The 14,550-nt window shown below is 38.6% G+C and overlaps 1 protein-coding gene across 1 annotated transcript in view; it reads right to left on the bottom strand.

Moving 5' to 3' along the window:
* Window positions 1–14,550, bottom strand: part of ARHGAP28 (Rho GTPase activating protein 28) — a 194,043-nt gene that overhangs the window by 160,124 nt on the left and 19,369 nt on the right. The window contains exon 2 of the mRNA XM_011957810.1: window positions 8,680–8,807. Coding sequence (XP_011813200.1) covers window positions 8,680–8,696 — 17 coding nt within the window. The 5' untranslated portion in view covers window positions 8,697–8,807. The remainder of the gene's footprint in view (window positions 1–8,679; window positions 8,808–14,550) is intronic.

Raw genomic sequence — 14,550 nt, 5'->3', positions numbered from 1 at the left:
ATTCTTCCTTGACAAATAAGAACTGAGGAAAGAGATTCTCTTTTCCCCAGTTTTCTAATTGGTGAATTTAGGATGATAAAATCATCTCTTGTGGCCAGGAGTGGTGGCTCATGCTTGTAATCCAAGTGCTTCGGGAAGCCGAGGCAGGCAGATCACTTGAGGTCAGGAGTTTGAGACCAGCCTGGCCAACTTGTGAAACCCCATCTTTATTAAAAATACAAAAATTAGGCAGGCACGGTGGTGCATGCCTGTAGTCCCAGCTGCTTGGGAGGCTGAGGCAGGAGAATCGCTTGAGGCAGAGGTCACAGCAAGCCGAGATCACGCCACTGCACTCTGGCCTGGGAGACAGTGCAAGACTCCGTCTCAAAACAAACAAACAAACGAACAAACCAAAAACCATCCCTCTCATAAAGTTATTGTGAAAATTAAATGGGATGATACAAGGCATGGTGAATGGTCAATATGGTTTTGGTGTTGTTATGCCAATCAGAGGGCGCCTGGCCTGATCCAGAGAGTACCCTAGAACACATTATTTCTACGCTCAGTCCCGAAGCGGGGAAGTGAATTCATTGTGGGAATATTACTCTGCTCCAGCTGCCATAACAAAATGTCATAGACTAGACGGCTTAAGATTTTTTTTTTCTCACAGTTTCTGGAAATTAAAAGTCTAAGATCAAGGTACTGACAGCGTTGGTTTCTCCTGAGGCTTCTCTCCTTGGCTCATAGATAGCTGTCTTCCCTCCACATTCTCACTTGGTCTTCCCTCTGTCCTAATCTTCTCTTCATGTAAGGACACCAGTACAGGATACTAGATTAGGCTCTATTTTCACTTAACTAACTGTTTAAAGGCCCTATCTGTAAATATAGTCACATTCTGAGATACAGGGGATTAGACCTCAATATATAAATTCTGGGGGAACACAGTTCATTTCATGACAACGGCGGAGACACAGCAGACTATTTCTAACAGAAGGAATATCATGCGTGAATTGAAAGAGGATGTGTAGCATGTTGAAGGGGAAACTGAATGACATTACATCCTTTTGCAGTATAGACTGAAAAAGAGAAACAGCAAAATTTGAAGCTAGAGAGGGAAGTGGCGGCAAATCAGGCCATGTAAGGCCTTATAAGATGGTATAAAATATTAAGCAGTTCAGGTTACCCTAAGGGAAATGAAAACCATTATGGAATTTCAAGCAGTGTGTGTGTGTGTGTGTGGCATGGTTGAACTTGTATTTTAGAAAAATCCCTGTCTGCATTATAAGAAACTTTTGGAGCGGGATGTGCACCTGGGAGGCATCTGAAGTAAGACAAGCCAGAAAGGCTGAGAGCTTGAGTCATTCCACGGAGATGAAAGAAACTGACACACACTGGAAAGCTAATCAATGGGGTGATTGGTAGAGGGAAGGAGAAAAGGAGAATGATTCCTATGCTACCAGCAAATGGGTAGATAATGCTGAGCAGAGATGACAAAGTAAAAACTGGACCTCTTGAAATTAAGAAACCTGTGGAACTGCCTGTAGACCACTGGTTATTGATGGAAACTACCCTCGCTATCTACCCTTCTGAAACCTTTCCCATATAACCACAGAGTGTGCCAACAACTCTATATTATCACACATCTTCTTACCAATAAGGAAGCTCAGCCTTAATGAGATAACATAACTTGGCCAAAGGCTCACAGCTACAAAATGGCAAAGCTAAAGGAGGAATTGAGTCTTCCTAATTGCAGAACCCAAGTTGAAAACCACTACTCAGGAAGGAGGCTGGGCTGAAGGTACATATCTGGAGGTCATTCAGTCATTAACAATGCTTGGCTTGTTGGCTTTACTACCCCATTTCCTCACTGACCACCGGCCCTTCCTGAATCTGATCCTTGGTCCTCATCCGCACCTGCTAATGGATTATAATATGGCTGGGTGGCTGATGGTCCAAGCCTAGGACCTAGGAGCCCGGATGCATGCTGTGGGTTAAGCAGTGGCAATGTCTGCCTCCATCAATACTGTTTCCTGCACTTAACACCGTGGACTAGACTCCAAGATCTGTGAGATATGTGTGCATATAAGCAGCCTCTCCAACTTGTATTTGGGTGAATATCCAAGACCCAAGCTGAGGAACCAAAATTCCATGTTTACTAATGCACATGCCTTTAAAAACATTTTAATGTAATACATATGAAGAAAACAGAACCATAAGTGGATCACCAGATGAGTTTTCACAGACAGAATACACCTATGAAATGTCACTGAAATCAGGAAAAGAAGAGTAACTCAGGAACTCGCCCCATGTCCCTTGCACTTACTACCCGCCCCTGCCCTCACCCCCACCCCATCTCTAGGATGCTACTAATCTTACTTCTGACACCCCCAATTAGTGTTGCTTATTTTGTACACTATATAAATGGAATAGTATAATATATATGCTATTTTGTATATGTTTACATGCATTTTAAAGACTGAATTTAACTTGGAAAAATAAAAAAGGTTGTTGTATACAGAGACCTAAGTATAATCCCACAATCTCATCTTCCCATATTCTAAGGACCCCTGATACGGATATACACAACTTCTACATTTGTATTCTGAATTACACCCAGGTAAAATCAGTAACATGAAATGAATCCAGGAAAGTACAAGGCCCATTTTGGTGTTTCGTCCTCTTGAAGAGATTGAGTCACTGACCCAGACTAACTGTAACAAATCCCTTCCTATGAATTAAAGATCAGAATGTAAAGTAATAGTAATGGTGATAGAGGTTTTAAAGGGAAAGCTCTATTGCAATAGCTAAATTGAGATAATAATTTGGATAATAATAAATTTGACATCAATGCTAATTATTACTTTATCAAAGCAATCCATTTTCTTAGTGGGAAATCTTTTACCTTGCTAAGGAACTAAAAGTTTCTGTAGAAAGTGTTTTGAATGTGTTGTAAAAACAACAGAATCGTCAGTAAAAATAAACTTTTCTGCTAGTTTAAAAATTCTTTAAAAATAATTCACAGAAGTCATGCATTTAAATTTCATTATTTTACTGTATGTTCATTATACTATACTGTACACTTTTACAATGTACTTGCTGAATTCTGAGTCTGTTTCTTACCTGGATCTAAGAATTTCTTGGTATGCTGGGGATTGTAGTCTTGTTTTTAGGATAAGAGGATCTTGACTTTGAGAGTTCTCTTACAAATTATACTTCTTTTGCTTTCAATCACAGCATCAGAAACTTACAATTTTTTTACTTGGAAAATGAAAATAATCATACTTGCAAATTTACTGTCACCAAACTTTCAAAGTGGCCCAATGTTTCTAAAGCGGAAAAAAAAACTATCTGTTCACTGCAATTCTCCAAAACATGTAGTTTGTGCGTGTGTGTGTTTGAATTTATATGGGCAGGCATAGTTAGGATATAATTCCATGACAGAGAAGATTCACTTCATTATTTTAGCACACTGAATTCTTTGTTTGAACTCCTGCTGCGAATGTTTTGATCACAAGTTTCTCCTAAAATTCCTGATTACAGTTTGATGTCCCTCGCCAAGAAAATAGCCCAACAATTAGCATAGCCTTCTTGTTGAATCCAACAAGGTTCTGATACCGATCTAAATGAATTACCTTCTGAAAAAGGAATCAACCACCTGTGACCACAGTTTTTCAACCCAGTGGGAAGCGGTGACTTGGGGGTGAAATTTAAAGTCAGGTTATTCTTTAGCAGGGGAACTTTGCTGCTGGGTATAAGAGCCTAGTTTCTCTGTTATTCTTTCATAGTTTTTCAAGATAAGATAGGAATCTGAAAGTGCTCCAGTTTTAGCTACTATTTACTTTTTGTTTCTGCTATTATAATTTCCATATAGATAACGTTGTAAATTTCAACTTCTTCACTCATTTAACACTGATGCTCCATAAGCATATCCAGCGTATTTTGAATTCTTAAACCTACTAGGTGCAGGGCTCAAGCTCTGAATATACATTTTAAAATGAACCAACCATGTTTTATGCAGTGTAACTCTGACTAAAACTAGTAGCATTTAAAAACAAATTAGAGAACCACCAAAATGAAGGTAAGTCCCTGTAACTTTATACACTACAGAAAAGATATGAAATAATAAAAACTATATCTAAACATAGGCTTTTATTGATCATTAATAGAACGTTCTAAGTGAAAAGTAGAATTTCCTTATTCATTTCTAGGCTTGCCTTTTTTGATTAAATTTTACTTTTTGAAAAGCCTAGGTTTTTTCCAAATTTTCCTACCAACTCTTTAATAAAGCATTCTGAAATTTGAGTAACTGCGTCTAAAAGGATATGAGATTAAGCACTAAATCCCCAGCTGCCAGTATATCTGAATTTGCCTCCTTTCAAATTATATGTAAGGTATCATCAATGAAATAATGCCGATAAGAAACCACAGTAAGCATCTAAAAAGAAAAGCCCACTCCACACATACTAAGTATTAAATTTAAATTGATTTTAACCAATGATTTTCTTCAAACTTAATTTTACTGTGTCATACGTGTATTAAGTATGATTTTTAAAGCTCATTAATAAAAATCTATTTAATGGAGCAACAAGTTCCATATTACTTCAGAACAAATCTAAAGCAGTACTATGTCATTACCTGACTCTTATAATAAATAAATCACTATTTCCTGATTTGCCTTTGATCTTCCCTAATTGAAGACCACGATTCTCATTTATCTGAGATAATAAGTGAATAGACAGAAGAAAAATCATAAATACCATAAAACCTTATTTTCAGGTCTGTCTACCTACAAATGTTTAACTAGACCAAGCAGCTAGGAGGAAAACTGGACAATTTGTATTTCTCACCCTTTCCCTTCAGGTTTTCTGGTGCAGTGTTAAAAGACAAGTAAGTGTCTGGGCGAAGTGGCTCATGCCTGTAATCCCAGCACTTTGGAAGGCCGAGGTGGGCGGATCACCTGAGGTCAGGACTTCGAGACCAGCCTGGCTAACATGGAGCAACCCCATCTCTACTAAAATTATAAAAATGAGCTGGGCATAGTGGTGTGTGCTTGTAATCCCAGCTACTCGGGAGGCTGAAGCTGGAGAATCATTTGAACTTGGGAGGCAGAGATTGCAGTGAGCCAAGATCATGCCACCGCACTCCAGCCTGGGTGATGGAGTGAGACATTATTTCAAAAAAAAAAAAAGACAAGCAAGCACCAGACTCCAGAGCAGAAGCTACACCCTAAACCAAAGCAAAAAAGGACAATCTTGGTTATGCTTTATGGCTTTTGACAAGTTCCCCAGCCCCTCACCCATTGCTCATCTGATGGTTTTATTACAGTATGTTCGCCACAGGAATGTTTCACTCGGATTATCTGAAATAATATTGCCACCAAACCTACAACTCCATGCAGTGACATAGGTCAAAAGAAGAATTCCTCAGGCATCAGTTTGTTTCTCAAACCCTTCGCCAATAAACTTGGGAAATAGTTATTTAATAAAGCACAAAAAAGAACTTAGTGGTACTTGGAAAACAGCCCTCAGAGTCAAAAATTTATAGCTCGGCTTAGGAATGCTGAGGCCCAGTCTCAGGGAAACCATGCTACTAAGTCTTTTGACTGGGCAGATAATCTAAGGGCAGAGCTCATTTATCTTCTGGGACAGTGCTGTGTGAGCTTGATCCATACTCCTGCTTGTGTGCCTTGAACAACTAACTCTGTGTTCAATGCTTTATTCTACTGGATGCTGGAAAGACCTTTGACTCCACCAGGTTTTTAAAGAAATTACCAAAGTTGCTGAAAACATTGGATATTTGGTCTGTTTCTGTGTCTTTGATGTCACAGGTGCCATTAACTTTGCAATGATGGAGAGGAGGACATAGGGAAAAAGAGATCACAAAATTTTGAAAACATATATACACTTGTCACTGCTTAATTCTTAATTCAATAGGATAGGTAAGCTAGAACACTGATCACGACTTCAGATGCTCCTTTTACCAAATCTGTATGGATTTTATTTCTCTAAAAAAGTAACATCATAATGACTGTAAAATCCTGGTTTTGTATTAATCATTGGTATGTTACTAGAATTCCTACCTCAGATACATTCCTCTCAATATGTAAAGCTGGTCAAACTTCTGTTCTCATTTATCTCTGCCTCTGACCCATCTTTCTAGAGACATTTTGCTTCTTTTGCTTTATTTCATTTACTTCCCTTCTTGCTTTAAACACTGCCCTATCCCCTATTTTCCTACATATCTCTACAAACGTCTAATAGGGTTTTCTCCTGTTTTCCAAACTTCACCATGTGAAATAATGGCTTATTCCACTAAGCAGTTTCCATGTTTCCAAAAAATACTGCTACTTGCCATTTGTGATAACTATTAAGTAGGTCATATTCTTTGCAAAGGGTTAGAAAGAATATTTTCTTGATTTTCTAAGTAATGCTTTTCATTGTCAAGACCCAAGTGTGAGGGTTAATATTAAGTGTCAACTTGATTGGATTGAAGGATGCAAAGGATTTTTCCTGGTGTGTCTGTGAGGGTGTTGCCAAAGGAGATTAACGTTTGAGTCAGTGGACTGGGAGAGGCAGACCCACCCTCAAAATGGGTCGACACCATCCAATCAACTGCCCACGCAGCTAGAATAAAGCAGGCAGAAGAAGGTGGGAGCAGTGGACTTGCAGAGTCTTGTGGTCTTCATCTTTCTCCCATGCTGGATGCTTCCTGCCCTTGAACGTTAGATTCCAAGTTCTTTGACTTTTGGACTCTTGGACTTACACCAGTGGCTCTCAGCCTTTGGTCACAGATTGAAGGCTGCACTGTCGGCTTCCCTACTTTTGAGATTTTGGGCTCAGACTGAGCCACTACTGCCTTCCTTGCTCCTTGTGGTACTTCACCTTGTGATCGTGTGAGTCAATTCTCCTTAATAAACTCCCTTTCATAAATACATATATCCTATTAGTTCTGTCCTTCTAGAAAACTCTGACTATACACCAAATAATGAACATTTTTTCAATTTAAATTAATCCTTCAGTTTCGATTAAATCATCATGATCAATAATTTGGATATTAAGAAATCAACCTCTACATTTATTAGGTTTGGAAGATCCCCCTTCTATGTGGTATCTTTTTCTTCTAACATAAGCTAAAGTAGAAAGGATTTTTTTTAACGTTATTTCTATGAGAGTTATTTTCCTTACTCAATTTGGAATTTTTAACACCTTAAAGTAATGGAGATGGAGTAGGAAGAGAGGGAAGGGAAAGAGGACAGGAAATGATAATTCAAAGGACTGTGCAAAAAAAGAACAGGGCACCCTGAGAATATAATAAAAGAATAGTTGGTTCCTCCATAGATCTATGTTGCAGTCGTCGTTCTGAGGTCTTTAATTAATGTGTTTAATTCTCAGAATAAATCTGTGAGATTAATACTGTTACTATCCCCAGGGAGGAAACTGAGCCCCTGAGGCTAAATAACCTGCCCAAGTTCCCACAGTCAATAGAACAGCCTGGATCCCAATCCAACAGTCTGGCTCCAAGGACTCCTACCCTTCCCCATAGATCTGTTTCTTCCAAAACTAACAGAGTTGATTATTTCAATACTGATGAGGCTGAAAGTGAAATAACAGTGACTTATAACCAAAATGCCCTGATTCTTTTGTGATTCTATATATGAACCAAAATATTTGAGACCTATATGTTGATTTAATTGATATTTTTGGTGTTTATTGATATAAAAGAAATTGCTCAAATGCTCATCAGCGATGACACTCATTAGAAAACACAGAATACCACATTTTATGATATTTGGACTCAGGTATAAGATGACCACATGTTCTGGTTTGCTCAGAAAATCCCAGGTTATACCTGCTGTCCAGGCATAATTGCTAAGTTCACTCTCAAAGTTGTCTCATTTTGAATAATAAAATATACAGTTGTCTTACTGAGGCACAACCAGTGCAACTGGCATAAGTCAATTTAATAATTTAAATAATTACTGGTTTTTATATGGTTTTAATAATTCTGATGCTTTCATTTCCTCATCCTAAACTCAATTGTTCTTACCATCATGAGCTTGACAATGCTTTTCCCCATTTTTCCTTTTTCTGCCTCTTCCTGCCTTTAAACACTTCATTTCCCTCTAGTCCTTTTGCCAAATCACTGCCTCTCCTGCTTCAGTGCCTTCCAGTCTATTATAATGACCCTAATGGCATTTATATCCTTAAGGATTCCATTGTCACTTTCTGGAAAGGAGCCACTACTCAACTTCACTCTCTCACATTGTCTTTCCCATATTGTCTTTCACTCATCACTTGCCTTAGGAGATCTAGGCTTTTTCCATATCACATTAAAATTCTTCCAAAAATGTACTTTCTTTTTTTCCTTTGAGACAGAGTCTCACTCTGTTACCCAGGCTGGAGTGCAGTGGTGCGATCTCGGCTCACTGCAGCCTCCGCCTCCTGGGTTCAAGTGATTCTTGTGCCTCAGTTTCCCAAGTAGCTGGGATTACAGATGTGTACCACCACACCTGGCTAGTTTTTTTGTATTTTTGGTAGAGACGAGGTTTCACCATGTTGGCCAGGCTGGTCTTGAACTCCTGACCTCAGGTGATCCACCCGTCTTGGCCTCCCAAAATGCTGAGATTACAGGCGTGACCCACTACTCCCAGTCAATTTACTTTCTTTTAGTCCCCTTACAGAAACCCCCTGACCTCCTTACCCTTGGATCAAATTCATTTATTCACGCAGACATACAGTCTACTTGGGAAACTTAGCTGGCAAATTCAGGTTCCCAGCTCCAGGGCTTCATTTCACAATATTACTTCTGAAGATCCTTGGGAACTTGACCTGCAGAAAGAACGGAGAAAATTCCTGTCCTATCTCTGCAGAAGAACAGTTTACATATGCCTTGAAGCATTAAGTTTTATTACTTTACCCTTATCTCAGTCCACCAAATTAGGGATGTTGGAGGGCACAGTCGGTCACTAGTTTTGGAAAGTTGCTCCAGGCCATCGGTAAATGAGTATCAGGGAGACAACTGCCAACTCTATCCTACTCAGTGACTTGAGAATTTTGCCAATGTTCTCCCTTTCTTAGCCAGCATGGATTCTTAAAGTCTTAGTATTTAAATTTATCCTGCTTATGATACCCAGTACAGAACTGCATTCGCTTCCCTTCTCCTGGTACAATTTAGCAACATTAAATGGCCCTATTTATCCAAATACAGTTTAATCTCCTGATGATGATGACATATCATTAATGGGTTTGCTGTAATAGTTGTTGGGTTTGCGGTACCTTTTGGGAGAAACCGCAGTAAGGACTGAAGATCACATTTAATAGAAAGAAATAAGTATCACTAAAGATTCAAGGAAAGTAATTAGCTTCAGAGTCACGTGGCCAAAAATAAATTCTATATTCCACTCTACGATAATGTTTTAAATGGTCATTCTTCCTATGTGCTACCTTCTTCTTTCATGCAAATGGTCGTATTTGAGATAAGTAGACATCAAGAACAAATGAAATCATTGCAGAGATCAACTGTATAATATATTTTAGAGCTATTGATGTAATACTGAAGAACAAATGTGCTAGTGTAGACCAGAATTTGAGCAAATCCTAGTCACAAAAAGTGACCATGGTTCTGTGTGTCAGCTTTACAATTAGATTCCTTTAAGAATTTGAGCAACCTCTTCTGTCTCTTACGGGCAGAGGCCATATTTACTAAGACAAAAATTGGTATGCTAGGGGTAAAATGTTTGAAGATGAAACACTACTAGAGAATCAGAACATGCAGTAGCTACGCCTCTGGAAGACCATCAGAACTCAAACTTTAAAAACAGCAGCAAAAATAAGATGCCTCAACCAATTCAATCTAATTCCTCCAAATATTATCTTTTCATTTAATTTGGAAAACACCCACTTTACTAAGAATAATCTTTAAACATCAATCTCAAATCTCACACGATGTGAGGTTGTATATATTATGTTCTTCAAAGTGTGGTCTGCATTTATAGAACAAACTGAAACCTTCTTGTATACTACAGAGTAAATCATAAGATTGTATTAACTCTGTGAATCACACACACAGATAGCAAACAAAGAAGGAAAAATATAGTTGATCTCAATTTGGTCTCATAAAAACACAGTATCTGTTCTTATCGTCACTTCACATTTGATAAAATAGGAATACCTCCCAAAAATTTAAAGACTAATTTGAAGAAATTTCTTTTTAGACGAGCAGTGGCACTCATTTCAAACTAATTTTCCTACTTTAAGCTTCTACAATTACGATACTGTCCTGAAAATAAGTAGACATTATTTAATAGTCTCTTTCAAGGACTCTTCCCTTAAAAAAATACAAAATAAATCCATTGGTACCATTTCAAACTGGGCCCCTAAATATTACAAATCCTTTATTCTCTCCCTCTTTGCAAATTACATCTAATTTAGACCCAGAATCACTCAACTAAGCAAGATTTCTGTAAGATACAAAAGCCTGTGATTTATTAGGAAAAGCTTGAGGGTCTATTAATACTTCATTAAAACCCCTATGTAGTATTTATAGCAAAAACAGAAGAAAAAAAAGTATTGTCAATTAGTGGATCAAAAACGAAGGCAAATAAAATGCTTATGAACATATAAGGCAAAAACATAAACCCATGACTTGGTGCAACGATACTAGCTTAATCTCTTAGAAGCCCAACTTCTGCATTCCTGAACTGTGACCAGGGATGGTCAGGGAGTGCTGAGAGGGACAAAGGGCCTCACTGTCACTGGTCCATGCTCTTAAGCTGAGAGGAGGAAAAGCCTGCTGTGTCACACAGCACTCCCAGGCAAGAACTGACTTTGAGCCCAAGAGAAGCTTCCAGAGCCCATTTCACAGCATTCCTTAGACATGGCCTTCCTCACGCAGAGGCTGAGGTGGATTTAGCACTTTGTGGTTTTGCTGCAACTGGAATCTTTGTTATTCTGCGTGAGGTTTGCACTGAAGACACAGATGACCTCAAATGTAGACACAAAAAGATTGTGAGAGACCAAGTTAGAGAAAGAGAACCAAGAAAAAGCTCGTAAGGAATTTTAAAGTGAAGCACTAGACGTTTATTGACTTGTGACGACAGTGGTGCAATCAGAACAGGCAGGAAGCTCTGTTTTGCTTCATTGTTTGGATTTGGGTCTGAGTTCCCAACAATTTATAATAATGCTCACATTCTGTTGAAACAGCTCTAGAAATTATGTTTATTGAACTCAATAGTGGAAAGAATTCCATTTGGCCCTATTCGTGTCTTTTCTCTGAGAGTAGTAATGAGGATTAATAAAAAACACGGCTTAGTAGAAACCTTATTAGTCTACCAAGGGTGAAGGGCATTGGCCAATTTGTAAAGGGAGCTAAATTTAAATTCTTTTTTTTTTTTTTGAGACGGAGTCTCGCTCTATCGCCCAGGCTGGAGTGCAGTGGCCGGATCTCGGCTCACTGCAAGCTCCGCCTCCCGGGTTTACGCCATTCTCCTGCCTCAGCCTCCCAAGGGGACTACAGGCGCCCGCCACCTCGTCCGGCTAGTTTTTTGTATTTTTTAGTAGAGACGGGGTTTCACCGTGTTATCCAGGATGGTCTCAATCTCCTGACCTCGTGATCCACCCATCTCGGCCTCCTAAAGTGCTGGGATTACAGGCTTGAGCCACCGCGCCCGGCCACTAAATTTAAATTCTTAATATAATCTAATGTCAATTAAGTGCATATAATAAAGAATGACCACCTTGAAAATTAATCTATTTAATAGTTAAAATATAATCAAATTACTCTGTTCTACAAATGTAGCTTCCTTCCCTTTCTAATTAAACATTATTTTATGAATTTCAATTTCCCAGATGCCTGGAATTTTTTTTTCAGTTTTGTAAGCAAGGCTTCAAAAACGGAAGGTACTTTGCTATTTCTTATAATAGAAAAATTGGCTTCTTGTCTTAGCAATCACCAATTATGTTTATAACCCCAGGAAATTTCGAGGACAGAAAATCAAGCTAAAATCAGAAAAGAAAATTATATAGCAAATGTTATGGCTTACACAATTACAAAGAGAAAGCACTATTTTATTTTGTGATCTATGACGCTGCTAGCGGGGAGCAACTGCTATTGCTGGGGCTGGCAGCTCTCTCTAGGGGTGGATACCCCCATAGAGAACCAGTTTGTATGTGCTCATCAGTGGGACAGTATTTTCTTCTTGTTGACGCAACTGGCACAGAGAACTTTGCCTTTCTGTACTCCAACTCCAATAATATCAATTTCCATGTATATTCCTCATGGCCATCATTTTCCAGTCTTTAAAATTATGTTTTCTGATCCCTTCTAAATCATCCTAAGTCACTGAGCCCTAACCTAGAAGCTGCACTCTAACAAGAGACAAATTATGAATACCTCCAAGAAGAGCGATGGCCTCACAATGAGGTCATGCAAACTCCACTTTCACAGTTGAAAAGCAAAAGCATTTCCTTCCTCTTTCACCTCTTGGGAATTTTTTTTTTTTTCTTTACAAGAGATAAAATCTGACAAAGTGAAAATATTAGGAGCTGGCTATGTGGAACCTGACCTAGATTAACATTTCTCTGTGTTTCTTTGGTGTATCATTTTCTATGTCTCATTGTAAAATGTAAAAAATTGTCTTCTCTGAAAAATTTTAAGCAGTTATTTTGTTTTTCAATTTAAAAAAATCATACATTGCCTCCCTCTCTCTATTCCATAAATATTTCTAGGGCATGTTGCTGGATACTGAAATCAGAAAGATAAACCCTGACTTCTGCTCTTAGGGAAACTGCAGTCCAGTGCAGAGGTAGGGGTCAGCTACAGAGGAGTAGCATCATTAACTATCTTTGGAAATAAAAAATCTATGGCTGCAACTGGCCCAGGGTTCACTGGTAGCATAAAGGAAATAATCTAGACCCAGATTGGAAGAAAACAGGAAAAGGTACTAAGGAAGGCTTTAGATTATGTTAAGTGCTATGTTTTAAATATGTCCCTTCAATTTCATGTGATGAAAAGTTAATCCCCAAATTCATATGTTGGTGATATTTGGAGGTAGAGCCTTTGAAAGGTAATTAGGATTAGGTAAGGTAATCAAGGTGGGCCTCCACGATGGGACTGTGGCTTCATAAGAAGAAGAGAGACCTGAGCTGGCACACTCTTTCCCTCTCACCACATGATGTCCTCCACCATGTTGTGCCACAGCACAAAGGCCCTGGCCATATGCAGCACCAAGCACTTGGACTTCCCAGCCTCTAGAACCATGAGCTAAACAAACTTATTTTCTTTATACAGTATCCAGTCTTTGATACTCTTTCATAGAAACAGAAAACAGACTAAGACAGTAACATATGACCCAATCTCCGAGGACTATAGTACTTACCAGGTGAAGACTGGGAAAGAAGCTCTTCAGGTAAAGAAGTAGGATGTATAGAAAGGGAACACAGTGTGATGGCTAAGAGGCGTGAGCTGTATTGTGGAATGTATATTTTACCACAATTTTTAAAAAGCAACAGCAGCAGCATGGGTTTTGGGCTGACATTATCATACTTCACTTGGGTCAGTTGGTTACTCTGTATCTCAGTTTCTAAATCTGTAAAATTAGAAGCAAAAAAATACCTACCTCATAGGAGCAAACCCTAGGGGCTTTAATACATGTAAAGCATTTGGAATAGTGCTTGCTTTATAGGAAGCACTCAGTAGATGTTAGCAATTAATACCATGCATGCAGACCCAGAGACACATGAGAGCAGGCACCCAGTAAGGCATGGGAGTTTAAGTTGCCTTCTCCGAAACGAAAAGCCTAATAGACAGAAGGAAGGAACCCAGAAAAGAAAACTGAGTTGGAGATCATCACAAATGCCATTTTGAATATATCCCTTTTTCCTTCTTGGAATCTTCACTGAACTTTAAATGTGCACTGAGGGTATACTTTTGAAGCTACCTACACTATACTACCTGAGAATAACCTGTCAGTGAAAATTAATTATGTCCTAATTTTTAATTTTAAAATAGAACACTCATTTTCATTAAAATACTCCCTTTCAAAGGGCAGACTGATTATATTACTACTCTAAATATGTCATCTATACCAAGGCCTGAGAAAGAGTACAATCTTGAATCTATGGATGCTGAGCATTCCCCCAAAATCTGTTTTTGGATACATATAAGCTATCTCTCACTCTGTGGACAGAGTGATGCTATTCTCTAATGCCACATATTATATGGGAAGGAATGGCAAGAATACAATGTGAAAAAGCATGATGATGAGATCTTCCCATTTAAAAAAATGGCAGAGAAATGTTAGAACATTGGAGACTTGAGTTGATTAACATCTCAGCTTCTTCATTTGCAAAATAAGGTTACATGTTTTCTACGGGTCCTTGGGGCTCAAATGTCCTATAAACTGATTGCTGGGAGGCTATATGCAATCAAAGCAGACTATAAAACCCTGGGTAAAGTAAAATATCTCTCCAGCCCAGCATTTTGTCAGACAGTACTACCAAGGAATATTTGTAGGAGAGAGAGTAATATCTGGCCTTTACATTTCTAACTTTCCTATAAACATATGCTACTGAT

The sequence above is a fragment of the Colobus angolensis genome, unplaced genomic scaffold (genome assembly GCF_000951035.1).
Source record: "Colobus angolensis palliatus isolate OR3802 unplaced genomic scaffold, Cang.pa_1.0 Scaffold45, whole genome shotgun sequence".
In the NCBI taxonomy this organism is placed as follows: domain Eukaryota; kingdom Metazoa; phylum Chordata; class Mammalia; order Primates; family Cercopithecidae; genus Colobus; species Colobus angolensis.
The sequence above is the reverse complement of the archived record's forward strand: the minus strand, read 5'-3'. Positions and strand labels throughout refer to the sequence as shown.